The sequence below is a fragment of the Calidris pugnax genome, unplaced genomic scaffold (genome assembly GCF_001431845.1).
Source record: "Calidris pugnax isolate Ruff unplaced genomic scaffold, ASM143184v1 scaffold178, whole genome shotgun sequence".
Taxonomy (NCBI): Eukaryota; Metazoa; Chordata; class Aves; order Charadriiformes; family Scolopacidae; genus Calidris; species Calidris pugnax.
In genome coordinates, this window is record NW_015090986.1 from 1,589,123 (window position 1) to 1,610,390 (window position 21,268).

Sequence of the window (21,268 nt, forward strand, 5' to 3'; positions counted from 1 at the left end):
GATATGTTTTCGAAGAAACTACCAGAAAGAAGCTTCCCTGTTCTTCTGAATTTGGCTTTAGAGGCACAGGCAACACTGCTTTTATTTCTAGGCCCTTTAAGCTTTTTTGAGACTGCATTGTTTCTTGTACTTTGTCCATTTTTCTACCCTATAACACCAAAAATAAAAGTAGTATTTCAAAACTTCAGACTTTCTGTCAACACCTAAGAATGCCCTGAAGCTCGCCCTTGGCAGAATCTCTGTTGCAATTTGCTGACGTTAGTAATTGAGGGACTTTAAAAATGGACACTCTGCAGGAAACTTCATATGATAAATCTAAATTGTGAGCACTTATGTTTACAATTAATGGTACATGAAGAGAAGTCTATATGTTTCAGACTTGAAGTAGGAGTTTGTGGTAATGTGGTAACAGAGTTTGCCAAAGAAAACTGTGTATGAAAATGGGACTGCTGGAACTCAACCTGAGAATGAAAAATATAAAGCTTCTGGGGATCCCAGAAATCTCTCTGAAGAGCAGCTGGGAGGATATTTTTGCTGAGTTCGAAGGCTAAAATCAGGAGTCTGCAGCTTGCCAGCTCCTGTGTTGCATGATGCAATTGCTTCTTTCCTATTAAGAAAACAGCCGTTCAGCAGGCTTTCCTTTTATTAATGTCCTGTACCTCGAGGTGTGTATGATTGAAACAAGACTTTTTATGCTATGAGGCAAAGCTGGAAACTTTATATGAAAGCTGTGTTGGTTGTTTTTTTGTTTTTCTTTTTGAAAGCTGTTCCAGAATATATGCTAACACAGAAGTGACATGGAGGGGTTTTGCCAGAGGGTTTTGTGTGTATTGGGGGAGGGCAGATGCCATCTCATGTTTAAATAGAAGATAGGAGAGCACAGGCTGTGTGCATCGCTTCACTTTGCAGTGGCTGATATTAAGGTGGAGAAAGGGGAAAAATACTCCTCAGTTCCCAATAAATCCATACCTGCCTATGTCACCTTCTAAAAATCTTAACCAGCATGCACTCCAAAAAGTGTTAGTAGCAACTCATTGATTGAATGCCATAAGACTCAGAATACTTAATTTTCTCAGTTTCTAACGGATACAACTCTGGCTTAAAACAAAACATATTTCTTGTAACTGTTTTTCCTAAACTGATTTTTGCACTCTTATGGCTGCGTACATGTGTGTGACAGATTATGACGTGGACTGTCAGCTTTTAATGAAAAGCCACATTAATTACATTTCCTCTTAGGAGGAGATGAAGTGGGTACAAAGCTATGGCTTTTATTTGTGGGGTTTTTTTTATTAAAAAAATAATAAAAAATTAAAGAACTAGTAAGTACTGATAATGGTACCTGTAGATATCTAATTTTCCTTTAAGGCAGTCTGATTTGCCAAACCTGTTGATGGTTCCTCTGTAATTAAATGACTGCCTGTTCCTAACACATATATCTTCTCAAATGAGTGACTGTCACTTGATAATACAGTCAGGGGAAGATTCTGTGGTTTAATCTTAGTTATTAGGTTTAAGGTGAAATTCTATGTCCCATTCCTTACTTCTGCACTGACAGGGTGCATGCACCTGTGACTGATGAAACTGTGGAAGGCAGCTTTGGCTTTCGACTGATTTTATTTCCTGTATCTTCCTACTTGTGCTGATTCAAGGAAGAACCAGAATCAGGCAGGCATTTCTCACAGAAGCATAATCCTTGCTGGGACAAACAGTTACTATTTTACTGAGAACCCTGTCTGGTTTGGCAGGGGAAGGCAGAAAACATTTCCAGTTTCAGGATCATTCTGGGACTTTCCCAATCTTTAAATCTGAAGGTGATATTTTTTTCTATTAATTCAATTCAGGATGTGTCAAAAATTTGTTTTGTTTAAAAGGCATAATTTCATCAATGTTTTAAGGCTGATAAAATCTCAAGCCATTCACAGAAAAGTAAACTGTATTCTTCTCTAATTACTGGTCATCATGCTATGTGTGAGAGGAGACCACACTGGACTTCTTCCTGAGTGAGAGCAGGCACTTCCTTCATGCACAAAATATGCTGCACTAGTGGTACTCGTGGCCCTTTCTCTTCCAGGTCAGCTCTTGAGCACTCTAGCACTTCTGCTACTCAGCCTGTGATGAAAAACAATCAAAAGCCAGATATCATCGAATGTATTTATTTTTATTATTGTTCTTGAAATGGGAATTAAGGCTTTGAGGGATAATAGACCCTGTAAGCTAGGTGCTGCCTCTGAAATGTATAAAAGCTTAAGTCAATGCAGAAAGTCAGGCAGGTTATCAGTGGATCTCTTTATGACTGGGGTAGGTGGAGAATTGCTTGCCTGTCTGATCTGGAAGCAATGAAGCTTGAGTATCTTCCATTTCTATATTATTTTTAGTCAGCATTACAAAGACTCCAAGCAGCTCTGTATCTTTATTTTATCAATTTTGTTTGTTTGTGTGAAGATATTGGTCGGTTGGGAAACTATAAATCATCAAACTGCTGGCAGACAAGTCAGACTTTTAAAAAGTCAACAAAGAGTTGATGTACGTTAGAAAATGAAGAAGAATGATCTGCCTTCAGGAGGGATGTTTTTACTCAAAATAAACCTTGACAATGAGTGTATGTGAGTTCATAGTGTATTTCAAACATTCTTGCACTTAAAATATTTTCAGAGCACTCAGATTAAAATGGCAGAGAACAATAGTATTATACGCTTGCATATAAATTTGACTTTGTTCCATGTTTGTCATAATAGAAAACAGCAAATACAATATTCACTTAGCCTCCATAATTTAACCATGTTCTTTATTTGCTTTGGATTTTGGTAAGTAATGTGTCAGACTACTTTCAGGCCCTGGAGAAAATCTGTGTTACACAGAATGCTAATTCTGCCCTAGAAAAATACTCTGGAGCGTGACCTTGCCAAACAGCCCCCTGATTGGGTGTAAATTTTCTGCTCTTTTTTTTTTTTTTATATCTGTTTTTCTTTTCACAGAATTTCTGGGAAGTTTCTAGGAAATTTCTGAATTTCCTAGTTAGAAGGTTACTATCTTAAAGTAAGACTTTGTATTTATTTTTTATTATTTTATCATGTTCCACTCTACTTTTGTGGCATTTTCCCTACATATGCGGACCACCCAGTTGTTTTAAGCCAGCTGTCAAAATAACGTTCAGTAAGAGGACTGTGCTCAGTTTTGCAGGATGTAGCTGTGCAAATGGTTAAGCAGAGAACCTGGATGCGTCATTCCCATGACTTTTGGTAGCACCACCATAGCAAGCTCAAGTAGTTCAATTTTTACAAGTCTAACGTCTAAATGTAGATTAGTTCTGTTCTTCTACCTGTGGTGAAATGATTTATAAAGCAGTGTTACACATGAGCTACATACTAAAAGCTACAGCCGTTTTCTGTTTGAGAAAGGTGCTTTGTCCTGAATAAGGGATGGGCTTGTTTACAACAGTTTTAAGTGCTTCACCAGCTGACAACTCCTATCGGAAAGAAATCTGCTGTTTCTAGTAACTAGTTCCCTAACTAGTTCAGGGATGTCACCCACAGCTGTCCACTCTATTCAGTCACCAAACATTCATAAAATGCATCTTTCTATCAGTGCATTTGAAAATGTTACTTGAGTAACTTTTCTAGTCAGGAGATTTGAGGTCTTGACAGGACTTCGAGTCTCCTGCTCTGGAGACATTCAAAACATGGCTGGACACATTCCTGTGCAACCTGCTCTAGGTGGCCCTGCTTTGGCAGGGGGGTTGGGCTAGATGGTCTCCAGAGATCCCTTCCAACCCCACATCATTCTGTGATAGTCTTGTAGCCGTTCTCCAGTTGATCCCAAATCTGATGAAATTTTGCTGTGTGTTTGCTCTTAAATCTCAAGGCCTGTTTACTCCAACTGGGCTTTGTGTTCCTCCTAAAGACCATATTTTTTATTTCTCTTGTTAAGGACTGAGTAGTTATGAGACCAGTAGATTAGGAAAAATGAGTGTCAACCAACTGATCTTTATCAGTTGCATCACAGGTGGGTCTGGAATCACAGAATGGTAGAAATTGGAAGGGACACGTGGAGATCATCTAGTCCAACCACCTGCCAAAGTGGGGTCACCAAGAGCAGACTGGGCAGAAATGGCTCCAGGAGGGTCTTGATATCTCCAGAGAAGAGACTTCACACCCTCTCTGGGCAGCCTGTTCCAGTGCTCCATCACCCTCAAAGAACTTTCTCCTCCTGTTGAGATGGAATTTCCCATGTTCCAGTTTGTGCCAGTTGCCTTTTGTCCTGTTGCTGGGCACTGCTGAAGAGATTCTGACCCCATCCTATTGACACTTGCCCTTGAGATGTTTGTAAGTATTGATGAGGTTCCCTCTCAGTCTTCTCCTCTTCTCCAGGCTAAACAGAGCCAAGTCTCTCAGCCTTTCCTCGTAAGAGATATGCTCCATTCCCTTGATGATCTTTGTAGCCCTCTGCTGGACTCCTTCCAGTAGTTCCCTGTCCTTCTTGACTAGGGAGCCCAGAACTGGACACAGTGCTACAGCTGTGGCCTCACCAGGGCAGAGTAGAGGAGGAGGGTGACCTCCCTCTACCTGCTGGCCATGCTCTTTTTAATGCACCCCAGGAGACCATTGGCCTTCTTGGCCACAAGGGCACCTTGCTGGCTCATGGTCAATTTGTTGTCCACCAGGACTCCCAGGTCCCTCTCTGCAGAGGTGCTTTCCAGCAGGTCAACCCCTAACCTCTGCTGGTGCATGGGGTTATTCCTCCAAGGTGCAGGACTCTATGCTTCCCCTTGTTGAACCTCATTAGGTTCCTCTCCACCAATCTCTCTGGCCTCTCCAGGTCTCATTGAATGGCAGCACAGCCTTCTGGTGTGTCAGCCACTCCTCCCAATTTTGTGTCATCAGCAAACTTGCTTCATTTCTGGATCCAATCTGAAAACCACTGAGAAGGGTAGCTGCTCCTCTGCTGCACTGTCTGTAGACAATAGTAAGAGACCGTCCTGCCCCTCAGGAAGAACAGAAATGTTTTACAGAAATAAAAGAAATCTATCTCAAATTCGTTCAGGCTGGGGTATAAAGATGTGGCTCTAAGTGGTAGTAACAGGCTTATCTGTTGTGAAGGGAAAATTATCTATGTTGTAATGGGATTTTAGGCTGGAAGAGAATCTAACCCTCAGTGTGGCCCTTGCTCCAAATCAAGCCTTACATGTTTGTTTTTGTTTGCCTAAGTCATTGCACAACCAGGAAGTGGGAGGAAAAGTTGTTTGCTTTCATATCAAGGGAAGTTTATTCGTGAAAGATGCAAGTAAAATCCACCACTGCTTAAGCCTTCCAGATGGTGAGAACTCCAGTGTTTGGAAACCTGCAGCTTTTGCCTTAAATATTTTAGGAAAGTTTATGTAGCTTCTGAAGAATTATTCTATGCTGAAATGAATGTCTACAGGCTTCTTTGTTTCAAGAGCCTCCCCTGCTACACAGGAGCCCCCAGTATATATAACTGAAGTGTTTGGGGTTTTTTTTGTTTGGTTTTTTTTTTTGTTGTTGTTTGTTTGTTTGTTTTTTTAAAGGCTACAAAAAAAAAAAAAAGGAAAAGCAGGGGCTATTAAGTTTAAAATTAGTTACAATTACTCCAAAAGGGGAAGTTTCTGCTCAGTATAAATACTGTAATACTTTATATTACAGACTGTAAATACTCTCACTTAAATAATAGGTTCATTCCAGTCTGGAGACTTTCTCCTCTCTCTTTTGAGGAGAGCTGATTTCCTGGTAAACCAGTTCAGTTTACTAAACCAACAGCTAACTAACCATATCCCCATACCCCTCCCAATTGCTTTTTGATTATTAAGAAAAATCATCTCACTACAGGGTTATGTGAGAAACAGTAACAGTACAAGAACCTAGGGAGGGGACACGCAGGAAGCAATTGGGAGGGAACTGTAGCAGCCCATTGCTCTTTGGCTTAGATCACTGTGTAAATGACTAAGAGTTCAACCTTATCATCCTCTCATTTCATGGGACTTTCCACATAGCTTCTATATTTTTGCTCTCAGTTAGATCTTTACATCCTTCATCTTCTGTCATCTTTCCTACCACCTGCACTGCTCGGAGAGGACATTCCTTTCAACCCATCATTTCGGGAGAAGCAACATTTTCAATCAGGCCTTTCTTACTTAAAAATATTTTTGGCCATATGAATCAAAACAACTGTATGCGTAACGAGTTGTTGAGAACTGCTGTGGGAATTGTGTGCATTGGTGAGACTGATGTGTTCATAGGTGCATAGCCTGAAAGGGGTTAAGTTTTTCTTCTCTCTTAGATACTTTCTTTGCAGTCTGATTTTTACCTAAATAAAACTTTCTTTGCACTTGCATAGTCATGTTGCGTTTGGCACCATCCTACACAGTCTGTCCATAAAGCCTCAGTGTCCCAGATTTAGCCAAGTTATTATTATTCAGGTATTTATTATTCTTACAAATATTGTCAAAGGTAGGTGAGCCAAGTTCGTGCTTCACAGCCTTCCTAATATTAAGTGAGTTAGGTTGTATTGCTTGTCTACACAGATGTATCTGAGTGTGTTTTGGTATTTGCTGGTATGTTGTGCTGTCTAAGCTACAGATGTTGGAATTTGTCAGACTCCTTTTGTGTCCCTCCCCCAGCCATTTTCCCAGACCCTGAGAAACTTCTTCTGAAGAAGAATGTTTACACAACTTTGTATTGGTCACCAAGTACGTGAAGTTTTGATTTTGAATGACTACAGAACAGCCAGCACCAGTGCTTTTTTGTGTTTTGAGAAGTGTTAACTCTTCAGTTTGTTTATGGCAGTAGTAAGCAGTATGTGGATGAGCACACAGGATATTTTTATGTTTGCAGAGAATGGTTCAAAGCTTAAGTACTGCCTGCCTGCCATTTGCAATCAGCAGCAGTCAGAGTGGAGCAGCAGCAGAGCAGAGTCACTTCTGGTATGAAGTGAGGTAGTTGCTGTACTTGATAGAGGATTGTACTCCTGGAGCTCTCCTGTTCTGATTAATTCTCCGCCCTTTGTCAGATCTTTTCTCTAGGTCTTTCTCTCTTCTTTTTTTCAAGAAAGCTGCAAAGAAGTCTATGGCTTAGAGAAACACAGTGTTGCAATTCACATACTATGTGCCAGGAATATGTGTTTCATTCCTGCCTGTTATTCCCAGTTTCCCTGGTCAGCAGGCTGAACTTCCAGTGTTAGTTTTAATATTTAGAGGAAGCAGTTGTTAAAAATGTAAACTCTCAAGTTACAGTAGTTGGTGTGACTACATGATTTGTGACATTCCCTTTAGATTCCAGGGGAAAATCCCCTTAGCACAGGGGTGCATGATGTTAAAAATGAACATAACCTTTAAAAGATGTTAAAAAAAACATCCCAGGAGTACTGGCTTTTGCAGTTCAGTACATGTTGGTGAAGGTCCCAACTTTTCGCACACAATTTAATAGTAATTGGGAGTGTTTTCTCTTGAGTTTGTTTTTTACATTACTCCTACTGGAAAACAGGTCTGTATATCAAGCTGGTATTAGTAGGGCCCATGGGCTAGCAGTATGTCTGCCTGTACTGTGGCTGTATCTTGATGTTGGCACAATATGCATCAGAAGGATATAAACTCCGTTTTCAGAGTCTTTTCCTTCATTCCCAGCAAAATTAAGTCAGCAGTATGTGTATAGGACTGCTTCTGTGAATCTTGAGGTACCAAGGATTTCAAACATGAACCTTCAGTAAATCTTCAGTTCAGTATAACTTCTTTGGTTTGTTCTGTAATTATATCTTTGGTAATTGACGCTGTTAAGTGTGCCCTGCCATGGTGGCAGTGGTTGGTAACCTCTGCGGTTTCCCACTGTTCAAACAAACAGGTGCTTGAGGTGCAAAGCAAAACCCACTAAGAGTTTTTTTTCCCCCCTCTACACAGGAGAAGGATGAGCTCTGTGAAGTGCAGAGCAGAAGTACAACTCAATTTAGTTTAGTTTAGGAGCTGAATCACCTTTTATAGGAACTAAATTTTGTCTACTGAAAGGGGGAAATCAGGATTAGCTAGAATGACTAGAACTAAGTCAGTCATTGTAAATGTTTTCTTCATTAATTCCCCAAGCCCAAGCATTCTGTGGACATATATCACATCAGGTATGTTAGTTTAGAAATTGGGTGGGACTAGATGTGCATAAGATGTATGGCATGGGTTAATGAGACAGCAGCCTGTGTAAAAGTGTGACTACAAAAACTTTTTGATGTGCCTTCTCACTTTCAGAGCTATTATCTTCTTGGGAGGCAGTGGAAGGATGCCAAAAGATCTAAGGACAGGGAGGGGAGAACTTGCCAGTACTTGGTTTGTGAATGAAAGAGAAAGGAGGTCTTAATAAAAGTGACATGTAAATGCTCTCTTCCAGTTTTCACCTGGCAGCCACGAAGGGACATGCAGAGTGCCTTAGGATCATGGTGACACACGGTGCAGATGTGACAGCCCAAGATGGTGCAGGTATGCCTCTGTGAACCCTACACATGTAGCATAATGCACTCAACTTGCCTATATAGTTCTTGATGTCCAGAGCACATCTACAGATTTGCCAACAATGCTTTTCCCCACGCACCTTGTAGGAAAAGCAGTTGTAACACTTGCAGGTTTAGGCATACTTGCTTTTCTGCACATAGAATTCAGATTCTAAAGCCCTTAAAAGCTTTTGCCCTGATCCTAAAAATTTCAGCATTTATAGTGGACTCCAAATTGTTGCTTGATTTTTATTTTCTAAAACTTTATTTTTAAATTAAAAAAAAATATTTCTCCTTCCCCAGCTCTTTTTGTTAACTTCATTTGAGGCTTTTTAGAGGTTAAATCACGATCTTTGGTGTTGCTTTTATGTGTATCCAAGCTATTAACACCATTAATTGTACAGGAGTTGCAGTAAGACATTTCCTCAGGATTATGACATAGTGAAAAAAGCTGATACAGGCCGAAGCAGAGCTGAGAGCTATTAAGTGTGCTGTTTCAGCCCTCAAAAGTCCTGTGCCTTAATTACAGCTCCACTAGAATGATGGGAGCTGAATTTGAAACTGGCAAACTTTTGTTATTAGATTCCAGTTGACATGTCTGTGGAATCTGTGCCCAGCATTTTCTCCATCTGAGTCACCTGAATGAGCTGTCAGCATTCCGTCTTTCTGGTAATGATCTGTAAATCTTGGGCTGGTGGGTTCTGTTTTGGCCACCGAATGCAGCCTGAGGGAATTTCTGTCATGCACAGAAATGATTTGCCTCTATAAGGAAGTGTCTGTCATACTGGACAAAGCATTCAGATTGTACATAATGATAAGAGAATATTTGTACCTGATAGAGACTGTTGTTCAGAATTCATACGTCATCCTGCCTCAGGATTTATTAGTTGTTTGGGTAATAAGGTTGCCTGCTCTCACCTGAGAGTGTCGACCCAGTATTCATTAGGGAAAGCTTTGTCTGTAATAGTCACATTATTTACAGTGAGATTTTACTGTCACAAATGTCTCTGTATTAAGTACTAAATCTTGGCTCCTTCTTTTCTTAGTTACATGGATAATTTATTCTTTTGCTGTCTTGGCCTCTTTAATTTTTCAGATGCTCTGTAAGATGAAACTAGAGGAGAGACTGCAGCCTTTCATCATAAATCTCTAGTCAGTAAATCACTGTATTGCGTAGCTAAATATGAGATCACAGATGCTAAATAAATTATCAGAAAAGGGAATCTATGAGATGCAAACTGAAGTAGGCCTGTATTCTGAGTTCTCTTCTACAGATGATACAAATTCGTTGTAGTGGGTGCTGGTGAATTTGGCTGGTTTGGCTCTTGGTGCAGGCTTCCTTTTTCATTGCCAGGCGGAAGGAATCATGAAGACTCTTGATAGACATCTCTCTGCAAAGGAGGCTGAATAATATAAGACAACTGGTTTTTAAAAAACAAAACGTAACTGTGCAATCTTAGACTTAACTCTGCCAAGATATAGTCTGACACAATGTTTGTGTTGTTCCTTTATATGAAGCTAGACATTAAGATTATTCTGTTACCTGCCTGAACGACAGTCTGTTGTGAATACATTGTGCTTGAATAGGTTTCTATTTCATTTTCTCTATCCTTTCTTTTCATGTGTCATGATAGGAATAAGGTGGATAATTCAAAATTTTACCTTTGTCATGGAAGAGTTTATTCCTGTGCTTTGGAATGATTGAATACTTAATATACTTTGCCTTTATTCATATAGGGCACAGTGCTTTACATCTTGCAGCAAAGAACAGTCACCCTGATTGCGTTAAGAGGTTGCTTCAGGTAAAGTAAAAATTAAATTAATTTTGATTTCTTAATTTTTGCTTTTTCTCTCTAGATTGATTTCACTAGATATTGATACATTTCCTGCTAATAATCTGCATCACATTCCCATACCTGTTGTCTGGTCTCCTTGCAATCAAGAGAGGTGCTTCACCTTTTAGACACTGTGAATGGATGATAGGAAACAATGTAATATCTTCCCTGACTGGTCCAAAACACACAGTTTTCATGTTCCAACATGTAGCTTCTGTCTAACTTCCTGTGTTTTGTCTGTCTGTCTTGAAAGTAGATGGGTTAAGAGGTATCGGTGAAATGGATTTTTCACTTCTGAGGGGAGTGTGATATTGTTCCACTGGAATGTTTTCTGTCTTTTGTTGACCATAGAAATGTCTGTGAAGTTTAAAGTCAAAGCAGTTTAGATGCTAAAATATGGAAATGCTCAAATCCTTGGTGAAATGAGGCATAGGACAGCAAGGAATTTGAAAGTTAGTAGAAAGAATGGGGAAAGAAAGTAAAGGTGAAGAAAAGATTCTTGTGTTATTGAGGCTGAAGATGTGCACTAGTAAGCATGGAGAGACATTGTCCATCTTGGCTAAGTTTCAGAAAGCCAGATGAATTTTGGTGGAGGTGATAAAAGAAACAGGACAGATTTTTAGGTGTTTGGAGTTACAAACAGTAACTTATCAGTAAGACTGTGGCTCAGATGCAGATGAAATAATGCGTAATAACCTCACTCCAGCACAGTGGTACAGCAACAACGGATCCCATATCTCAACTTGTAAATTACTTTTCCCTGGTTACCTCGAGGCTCCCCAATTGTCCCGTGACTGACCCTGTCAATGCCTCTGGTAATGTCGGGTCGAATTTCACCCATGCCCACCCCTTTTCTCGTTGCACTGACCCCCGTTACTGCCCACCTGGAGGTGGTTATCCCTGGCACCGAGTCCCCCCTCCTCGGGGTGTCGTGGCGTTACCTGCCGCCTCCAACGCGCGCCCCTTCCGAGCACGAACAGCGACACCAAGCCGTCACTGCCGGTATTGCATGCAGCGGCACGGCCAGCTCCGCCACTCGGTGTGTGCTTAATACCCAATACCTGCTGCCCGTTCACTTACCAGCTACACCCGCAGGGTGCTTCTGTTGATATTTTGCTAATTTTATTACAATATGCAGATTTCTAAACGTAAGTGCAAACACATTGGTAATATTCTCCAATAATCTGTGCTCTTTGAATTGCTTTCTTGCTTCTGTGGATCAACTTTTTGATATCAATTCTACACGTGAGGAACATCTAATCTTGACATACTGGAATTGAATTAAAACAGATTAAATAATTATTTTACACAGGCACAATCTTGACATTTTTGTTACAGAGTGTGGTAATCTATGTGAATTTGTTCTCCTAGAAAATCACGGAAGTGTTGGAGGCAGTGCTACATTTGAAATTCAAAAGCTGTAATGTTTGTTTTTTAGAAGCCCATCATTTCAGGGTCGTATCTTCTCGTGTCCAGGGAAGGGCAATGAAGCTGCTGAGGGGTCTTATGAGGAGCAGTTGAGGGAGCTGGGGTTGTTCAGCCTAGAGAAAAGGAGGCTGAGGGGAGACCGTATCATAGAATCATAGAATCGTCTAGGTTGGAAGAGACCCTTGGGATCACTCACTACAACTACCTGAAAGGAGGTTGTGGAGAGGCAGGGGGTGGTCTCTTCTCCCAAGTCACAGGTGACAGGACAAGAGGAAATGCCTGAAGTTGCGCCAGGGAAGGTTCAGATTGGATATTAGGAAATATTTTTACACTGAAGGGGTTATTAAGGATTGGAATGGGGTGCCCAGAGAAGTGGTTGAGGCATCATCCCTGGAGGTATTTAAAAAATGGGTAGATGTAGTGCTTAGAGACATGGTTTAATGATGGTTTTTTATCAGAGCTAGGTTGATGGTTGGCCTAGATGGTCTTAAAGGTCCCTTGCACCCTAGACAATTCTATGGTTCAGTGATTCTATGACAAGAAGAAATAGCCTCAAGTTGTGCCAGGGGAGGTTTAGATTGGATTTTAGGAAAAATTTCTTCATAGAAAGGGTTGTCAAGAAGGCCATCCAGGGAAGTGGTAGAGTCACCATGCCAGGAGCTATTTAAAAGATGTGTAGATGCAGTGCTTAGGGACATGGTTTTGTGGTGGACTTGGGCGTGTTAGGTTTACAGTTGGACTCTATGATCTTGAAGGTCTTTTCCAACCTAAATGATTCTATTATTCTCTTTGCTGTAAAATAAAATTTTCTGTACCGAAACATGTCTCAATAAAGATTTGTAATTTTATTTCTTACTTCGAAGCCTAGATTGATCAGTAGTAGCTGGTAGCTTATAATACCACAAAATGTAACTGGATTGTTGATACTTTAGTTTTTCCAAAAAACAAATGAAGGCTTACTGCCTTTGACAGAAATAATGAAAGACTAATTGTGTTAGCACATGGTTGCTTCAGCTCTTACTGCAATGTGAACTAAAAAAAAAAAAAGAAAAATAAAAAGAAACTTTTCTGAGGCAAGGGAGAATTTATTTTCTTTTTTGTTTCCTGATTTAAATTGTTCCAAAACCACAATATTTTTAGGGATCTCTCTCCAACATGAGTATTTCCTATGGCTTCAGTATAAACTGGTACCAAGAAAGGAAAGGAGAGACCAGATTGGAAAGTTGTGCCTTTCTTCACTATTATTTTCTTGAGTAGCTTATAAAACTTTTCTCAAAGATGTTCAGCCCTGATGTTCAGCCCTCTGTCCATAGAATCAAACATATGTTTTATTTTCTGGGTGTTTCTCTAATTGATTTTTTTTTTTCCCCTTCTCCTTATTGAACTGTGCAGAGCAAATGTCCAGCAGACAACACTGACAATTCTGGGAAAACAGCTTTACATTATGCAGGTAACTTTGAAAGTTTCTACTATCTATTTTGTCATGCTTGTTATTTTTAGCTCTTCAGCCTGGTGGAGCTTTTTAGGTTCTAATTACATAAATCTAGTGTCTCCAGCTAATGGTTTACAAATCTCAGGTATTTTTTTAGATAAATGCTAGGAATATTGAATTTCAATTAATAAGCTTAACTTGCACACTTGCAAGTGCAGAGCTATTGCAATACTTAAGATTAGGTTAATTTTTATTTCAGTCTTCAAGGTTATATTTGGAGCATGAGTATGGTTGTATTTCTGCATACAACTTCTTGTTCAGCCTTAGTCTTTCTCTCCTTCCTTCTTATAACAGAGAAATACAGTTTAATTTGTTTCTCTTGGACCCCACTGTAATGCTGCAGTATTGCAGCTGGAAGCCTGGAACACAAATAGAAAATAGAGTTTAATGGACATTCATGCTTGTCTTTCTTTTTTTTTTTTTATTTATTCCCCAGCTGCATGTGGCTGTCTTCAGGCAGTTCAACTTCTGTGTGAACACAAATGTCCAATTAACGTCAAAGATTTGGTATGTACCTCTGCATCTGTTGTGTACTTCAGATAGTTCAAAGCTTTTACCACCCTCCATCCCAGCTGATCTCAGGCGCAGCAGTTCAAACCAATACTATGATTATTTCTTCTTGAACGTCTCTGGTGGAGGAGGTTCCTTTTGCAGCTTGCCATAGCAGAGCGGGGAAGTACTTTACAGTCTAATAGCAGTGGCAGGATTGGCTGCTCATTACATTGACACATTGATACAAGTAGCTAGAATCAATTCTGAATATTCAAAACGTGAATCTTTCCAAAGGTGGAAAACATGGATTCTTTCCATTGACTCCAGTGGGCTTTGGAGAAGGCCCATTATGTGTGGGGATGCATTCAAATGCAGTGAAATGTTCACAAAGCCCAACCAGAGTACAGTAAACTTGAGTGTAAAAAATATACTTGATGTAGTCTAAAGCCTCAGGGACACTACATTCACTATTATAAAATGTCTACAGTCAGGTCTATTTTGGGGAATGATGCTACTGCCTCTGATGATAAAGGGAGGGAACACAACAAAAGGAATAAAAATACTGAAACTTCTTTCCTTTTGACTGGAATCTATCCCCGTCTTACCTGGTCTTTCTAATAAAAAAATCTGTCACACAGGTTAGATGTAAAATTTCAGCAGATGCATTTTAAAGGCAGAAAATAATTGTTCAGTCTCAAGAAGAAAAGGCTGTAGGAGTATCTAGTGTAGTCAGCTACATCATGGTTGATCATAAGGAAGGAGGAGCCAGATCAACCTCAGTGGTACATGACAAAATGGTGACAAGTGATGGTCAGAATTTGGGCAGTGGACCTGATTGGGAAATTCCAGCTACAGATTAGGAAAAAAAAATATCACCATGAAGGAGGTCAAACACTGGAACTGGCACCCCAAAATGGCATGGTATCTCTGCCTTTTGGAAGTGCTTATAAGTTGACTGGACAAGTCTCTGAGCAATGTACTGTAACTTGAAGTTTGCCTAGCTTTGGATTGAGAGAAACTCCAGGTGACCTCTAAAGGTGTCTTCCAACTGAGTTATTCTATGATTATATGAAATGTTGTGCCTTGTACTTAGTTAAAATTACAACTTTTGTGGTGGAGCTGTTGAAAGGTACCTTATCGTTCCAGAATGATCATGTTATAGCATTAAGCAGAGAGCAACAGGAGTGCAAACAGCAAAAAGCATTCCTACCTCTAATGCTTTGCATGCCCAGTGGTCAAGAAAGGAATTAAAGTAAACCCAGCTACGTTTATGGTATGCAAGAAAAATGTACTAATAGCGCCTCATTTGTGCTATATAGAAGTAAAGTTCATAGCTGACCTTTAAATCTCAAAGTGATATTTGTAAGTGAATGGATTATTGTTCATAGTTTCTTTAAACGCATTCCTAGGATGGGAACATACCCCTGCTGCTTGCAGTACAAAGTGGTCATACGGAAGTCTGTAAATACCTTCTGGATCATGGAGCAGACATCAACACCAGGGATAAAAATGGAAGGTACAGAAAGTTAATGTGTTAATTCTTCCCCAAGGCTGACTGTCAAATAAAGCTTTCTTCTTGAATCCTTTGCAAAATAGTTGTTGTTAGGTGAAATAATGCCTTCTGTACTAGACAGCATATCCTGATTGTTGAGAAGGCTTACAGAATTCCGCCTAAAGGGAAAGATGAACTAGAAGCTATGCAACTATAAAACTAGATGTACCTGTAAGATTTCCCTAGGGCTGCCAGAGCAGTAAATCCAATTCCTACAATAATCTGATTGACAGCACTTACCCACACATCACTTTGTACATGTCCCAGTTTTAAATGCTGCTCTCTTCTCAGCATGAGTTACATTTCTCCAACATATCAATCCTAAAACGGTTACTTGGGAGTGACATCTGTGCAGGATTCTTTTTTTCTACCATAATGCAGCCACAGCAGCAAGAGAAAAGTACTGTAAAGCTGCATAGGGGAGATGCTGTCATCTTAAAGGGTGCCATTTAGAGATTTGTTGCATTAATAGATAACACATGGGTCAGAAAACTATTCTTAAAAAACAGCATCTTTGTAGTGAAAAGTGCAATTGTTTTGATGATACTGATGAAGATCAAGAGTCTTTAAAAATTATGGGCTGTTTTATAAACAGTTGGTTAAACTGTGGAGGTAAAGCAGGGTGCTAGGAAGACTTGGCACTTACACCCGATAGCAATCTTGATTATTGTATGTGATACAATGCTCATGTTGTTCTTTGGCAGCACCTGGGAGGATAAGACTGGGCCCTAACTTGTTTTTTATCAGTTTATTAGCTCACTGTTTTAAGTTGTCTAAAGAAAACTCCTTTGTCAATCTTGCTTGGTTTGAATGGCCCCATCGGCGCTTTGAACCTCCGATGCTGCCCACTGTGGGACCTCTGCCTTCTCCTCACTCCTTTGCTGTTTAATCAACAGACAGTGTTAACAGTTGCTAGTTTAATTGGATGAAGGCATTTCTGTCATACAGAGGACAGACTTGCACTTTTGTTTTCTTTTTTTGAGAAATTATTGTTTGTAGAAGCCAGAAAATTATATAACATGGAATATACCATTTTACTTCTTGCTTTTCTTCTGGTAAAGAGAGTGACTGCCCTTGCATCTTGTGTTCACAAAAGTTTTTACTGAAAAAGGAGTTTTTTGGGGAGAGGAAGGGGATAACCTTAGAAAATGACATCTTCAGTTTTTTATCTTGTCCAGACTAAGTGATTTATTTAAGTGATCTAAAACCATCCTTGTGACTCTGGAGGTATTACCCAGGTTGCCACTCAGCACTACTTTTTAGCACAGCACTGCAACAGCAATCACTTCTGCAGGGCTCACCCATTACAGCAAGTATGTTTTATGATCAGTGAAGTGATTGTCTTAATATCTAGCAAATATTATCACTGTAGTAACTTTTCAGTTTCATACTTGCACTGAGGAATGTGTTTGCCAACCAGTTTGGCCAACCCGTAAGGCATGTTTTCATGTTGAGAAGGGAGAATTATGCCCAAGCAGGAAAGCAATATTAGAGCATGCTTGAAAGGTGGGGTTTTCTGGGTGTTTGTAATTATTCTGTATGTCTCTTACCACCCCTTCAAGTAATTGAGAAAAACAGATACAGCCTGTTAGGAAAGCACTCCTCCTGTATGCTACCCTTACTCTAGGGTCTGGCACTGTTTAGCTGCCCTGTGTTGGAGGAGGAATTGATTGTGCTCTAATGGATTATTTATTTTATTTTTTTAACTGAGAGTAGGTCATGCATGATTTGAGGTCAAGCCCATCTCAGTCTTACTGCAGAGCTTTGAGATTTATTTGGCTTTTTGGTTGAAATCTGTTTGTCTGTTTTGATTTAAAAGCAACATGTGAAGGGGAGCAGCAATGACAAATGCTTTCATGTTTTACCACCACTTGCAGAGCTGTAATTGGAGTGTGTCAGAGAGTTTTGATAGTCTAATTTTATCCAACAGCCATTTCTATCTGTGACTGTTGTCTTAGCCTCATGAACCTGTTTTAAGAAATGTTTGGACATCTGTGCCGACCATGCCAGGTCTTTGCAGAAGGTCCAGCTGGGGACTACAGGGAAGAGGAGGAGGGGCAGGCAGGTGTTTGTAGGGAGAAACAACAGTTATGTGTATGTGTCAATACACATGCTGATAAAATCTTGGACTTCATTGAGCAATAACTGTCACACTTTTTTTTTCCCTGAAAAAGTGACTTGCTGCTTAAAGAGTACACTCTTGACACTTACTTCATGTGTGTTTTGTTTGTTTTGTCCAGAACTGCTTTGATGGTGGCTTGTGAAGCTGGTAACCTTAACACGGTGGAAGCCTTCCTTAGGAAAGGTGCAGATGTCAGTTTGGTAGATGTCTTTGGACAGAATGCCCTGCATTACTCCAAGCTCTCCGAGAATACAGGGATCCAGAATCTCCTGTCATCTAAGTTATCTCAGGATGTGGGTATGTAAGAGATGCCAATCTACAGTTTGTCACTTCTTGAACTGGCTATGTGTATGTTTAGCAATGAACAAATTTACTTGATAAGGTAGCCTGAAAAGTTGCAAAAGCCATCTTCACGATGGTCCGGCTGAAGCTTCCCAAAAGGAGGAAAATGTGGTCTTTGCCATAGATGGTAATATTTAGCATGGAATAAAGCACTGAGTAGGACAAAAGGGCTGTTTTGGAGAAAGTTAAGGTAAGCTGATGTAGCAGCATCATGAAGTCTTGCATACAGTTTGGAATAGATCCCTTTTTATTATGTGAAAGAGTAAGTGAAACAAAAAGCTCCTCAATACAGGGATTGGATTAGGAACTAATGCAGGCAGAAGTTTTTATGGTCAAACTAAGACAGGTTTCTAAAGAAGGAAGCTAATGTGCTAGAACAGTGCGAGATTATAGTAAATTAAGAACTGTGACAATCCTTCAATTTTTATCTCAATATGAAACCCAAAAAGCAGCAGAGAAAGTACATTTCTCAGATTTCAGACAGGAATTAAAAAATCAAACAAAGTATTTATGGTATGGGAAGTAGAGCTGAGAGATGGGTTAGGAATGGCAAATAACTTTTATTTGATAACTTCTTTAATTCCACTTCTTTTCTGCTTCACAGATACAAAGTCACCAACAAAGGCGAAGCAGGTATTTCTCTTTTTGGTTATAAAACTACTCAGGCTACATAGACTTGTAACTTTAAGAAAAGACAGTAATTGTCATGACCAGAAGCACTAATAAGTGTCACTGTGAGATGTGCTGCCATTGCACTCTGTAATGTGAAAATTTTTTGTTGGTTATTTAAGAAACATGTTTCAGGAGCATTGCTTTTAGGCTTAGATTCTCTTTGTAACAGCAGCCAGTGAGAAGAGGAAGGGAGGGTGTGTGTGCACGTGTGAGCCTGGTAAGGTATGCCACTCATGTGTAATGCAGGAGCTTGGCTTTTGGGCTCCCTAACTCTTCAAAGTGTTGAAGAGATGATCTAGAAAAGTTCCCAGTTTCCAAAACACATAATTGAAGGTCATCCCTGTTACATCTTATTGGAGACCCGCACCTGTGAGAATCCCAGCAGGTGTAGGCAATTAAATTAGCTTCTTACGTTTTTCATTAAGTATCATATCTTGGTGAGCAAGTAGACCTTGTAGACCTGCTGGTGGCTGGAAAGTGGACAAGGGCACAATGCATCGGTTTATTCCTTCTCTGAGTGGAGAGGTCGGTTTTTCAGAGAGCTCAGGCAGAAGTTTGTGGAGAGAATAGGTGGTAGCTGTTAAGAATGGCATGACTGGTCTATGAATGAATGGAATTATCCAGGATCACTAGTGCTAAACCTATTGTCAGCTTCTGCTTTTTCACTAAATCTTGTTTGTTTTCACTGAAGCATGGATTAAAAGGGGGCAGATTCTTATTGTCAGGCATGTTTAATATATCTTTTTGTTAGTAGAGATGTAGTCTTTAAATAGAAAAAAAATAAGGCACTGCATGAGCTGCTAAAGTTGGTATTAATGTGGGATTTTATTTATCTATTTATTTATTTATTTATAAAACAACTTGCTCGGACTTTACTAACCAAACTAACAAACCTACCTTTTCTGGCTGGTGAAACTTTCAGCATGATCAAGGCTCTAAATTAAGTTCAGAAAGAAGTGGAACTCCAAAAAAACGCAAAGCCCCACCACCTCCTATCAGTCCTGTTCAGGTAAAACGACCAATTTTGAGATGCTTTCAGGGGATGAAAAGCATTTTGAACATTATGTGAATGATGTGGGCTGGAATTGCTCTGTCACTGTTATTTTATGTCTTGCCGTGAATGCGTTTCCTGATGTTAGGATGACACCATGATAGCACATGTTGGTTAGGTTAACTAAGCAAAGTTGCTTGAAATACAGCATGGTCTAAGGTAAAACTTTATGAATTTTACTGTATAATTGCTCCTTCCATCTAAAGTTGAAGGTGTCTCAGTTTTTGCCAACTTCCATAAGTGAATACTTATATATATTTTAATTATACATATATATGTACACATTATTATATGCGTATATACACATGAAAGTAAAATACTTTAATAGTATCAAAATGCAATTTAACCATTAGGTTTAATGTTGAACTGGAATGCTGCCTGTATTATGGCTACACTGCCTATGCAGTACTGATCCAGAAGAGCACTGAATAATTAGATCTGTTCTTTGAAACTAACCTAGAGTTGTGACTTATGTTACTGCAGGTAAAAGTACTCTGTAGTGTGTGTGTATATACACATGCATATGGGCACTTGTTAGAGAGGTTCTTTTATGTACAGATATGTATACATACTTATTTATGTAAAATCTTTTGCAGCTTAGTGATTTGTCCTCTCCACACTCATCAACTTCAACTCCCATGACTGGAAAAGGGCAGGCTTTCTTTGCTGATCAGGTGTGCAAGGTATCAGTTTTCTGTTCTTTTGAAGCATAGGGAAGGTAGGTATAGTATGGTAATAATGTGTTTTGATTAATAATCTATTTTGCTGAATGCAGAGTCTCTTGTGAACTTAATTAGCTGAGTTTTGGGAACAAAAAGGGATCCAAATCTATTTCAATGTAATTTAAAGTGCGAGTGTGGATTACTTTTAATGTTTACTCAATATTTAAGTACAAGTAGTCATAAATTAGTCAGTACTTAAGACTATGGTTATGAAAGTAAGTATTAGTGCTGTGAGAACTCACTATACCAGCCAAGTGCATGGCATTGTGTGCTGTGAGAACTCACAATACCAGCCAAGTGCATGGCATTGTGCAGTACAAAAGGTACAGACCCTTTCACCAACAGACATCAAGGAAATGGTTAACTGTGTTCCATATGATGTTTACCTTATGGTATTGGAGATTTTCATTTTTTAATACGTGACAATATATTGCTACTTGTCACAGGGGCTGCAGCCTTCCAAACTATCTATGAGATAGTTGCCCATATTTCATTACTATTTAACAAGAATCGGACAATGGAACTTCATTGACTTTAGCAGATTTTGAAATACTAGCCACGTGCTACAGCTTAATAAGACCCCAGAAATAAAAGAAACCCACCTTACCAGGTTTTGTCCAGTAAGATCTGCACTGTCTATGCTTCTCTTTGGTCAACTGTCCAACCTTACATCTGCTTCCTATGAAAGCTTTTTTTTTTGGTGTCTCAGCAGGAAGAATTCAGCTCCTTGCATCGAGATAATAAAGACAGACTGAGTGACAGCACAACAGGTAAACAATAGCACTTAATCCTTATTTTCATATTTGTTTAGGTGGTGTGAAATGTTGAAATCAGCTCTGAAATCCTCTGTGCTTTTCCACTTAGAGTGTAAGACACAATAAGTATTGGGAGTAATGTTTTGTAATTTCACTAGCAGCTCCCCACCAAAACTTCCTGTTTGTATTGGTGATCTAACACATTTTTGGGGAAAGAGTTTTTTGGTACAGTTTGCTTGCTCCCTACAATTAGTGGTCATGGGAACAAACTTTTTAAATTGAAAGGCTAGAATAACTAACTAGCTAGCATTTCAGCTTTTTGAA

General features: G+C 39.5%; 1 protein-coding gene across 9 annotated transcripts in view; it reads left to right on the plus strand.

Moving 5' to 3' along the window:
• Positions 1-21,268, plus strand: part of RAI14 (retinoic acid induced 14) — an 85,792-nt gene that overhangs the window by 57,668 nt on the left and 6,856 nt on the right. For 2 of the 9 annotated variants that reach the window (XM_014953968.1, XM_014953969.1), the window contains exons 4-13: positions 8,382-8,470; positions 10,219-10,283; positions 13,137-13,194; positions 13,673-13,743; positions 15,138-15,244; positions 17,521-17,699; positions 18,349-18,377; positions 19,339-19,425; positions 20,064-20,150; positions 20,899-20,959. In XM_014953968.1, the coding sequence (XP_014809454.1) occupies positions 8,382-8,470; positions 10,219-10,283; positions 13,137-13,194; positions 13,673-13,743; positions 15,138-15,244; positions 17,521-17,699; positions 18,349-18,377; positions 19,339-19,425; positions 20,064-20,150; positions 20,899-20,959 (833 nt within the window). The remainder of the gene's footprint in view (positions 1-8,381; positions 8,471-10,218; positions 10,284-13,136; positions 13,195-13,672; positions 13,744-15,137; positions 15,245-17,520; positions 17,700-18,348; positions 18,378-19,338; positions 19,426-20,063; positions 20,151-20,898; positions 20,960-21,268) is intronic. The other 7 variants (XM_014953970.1, XM_014953971.1, XM_014953972.1 and 4 more) reach the window with 7 other exon arrangements.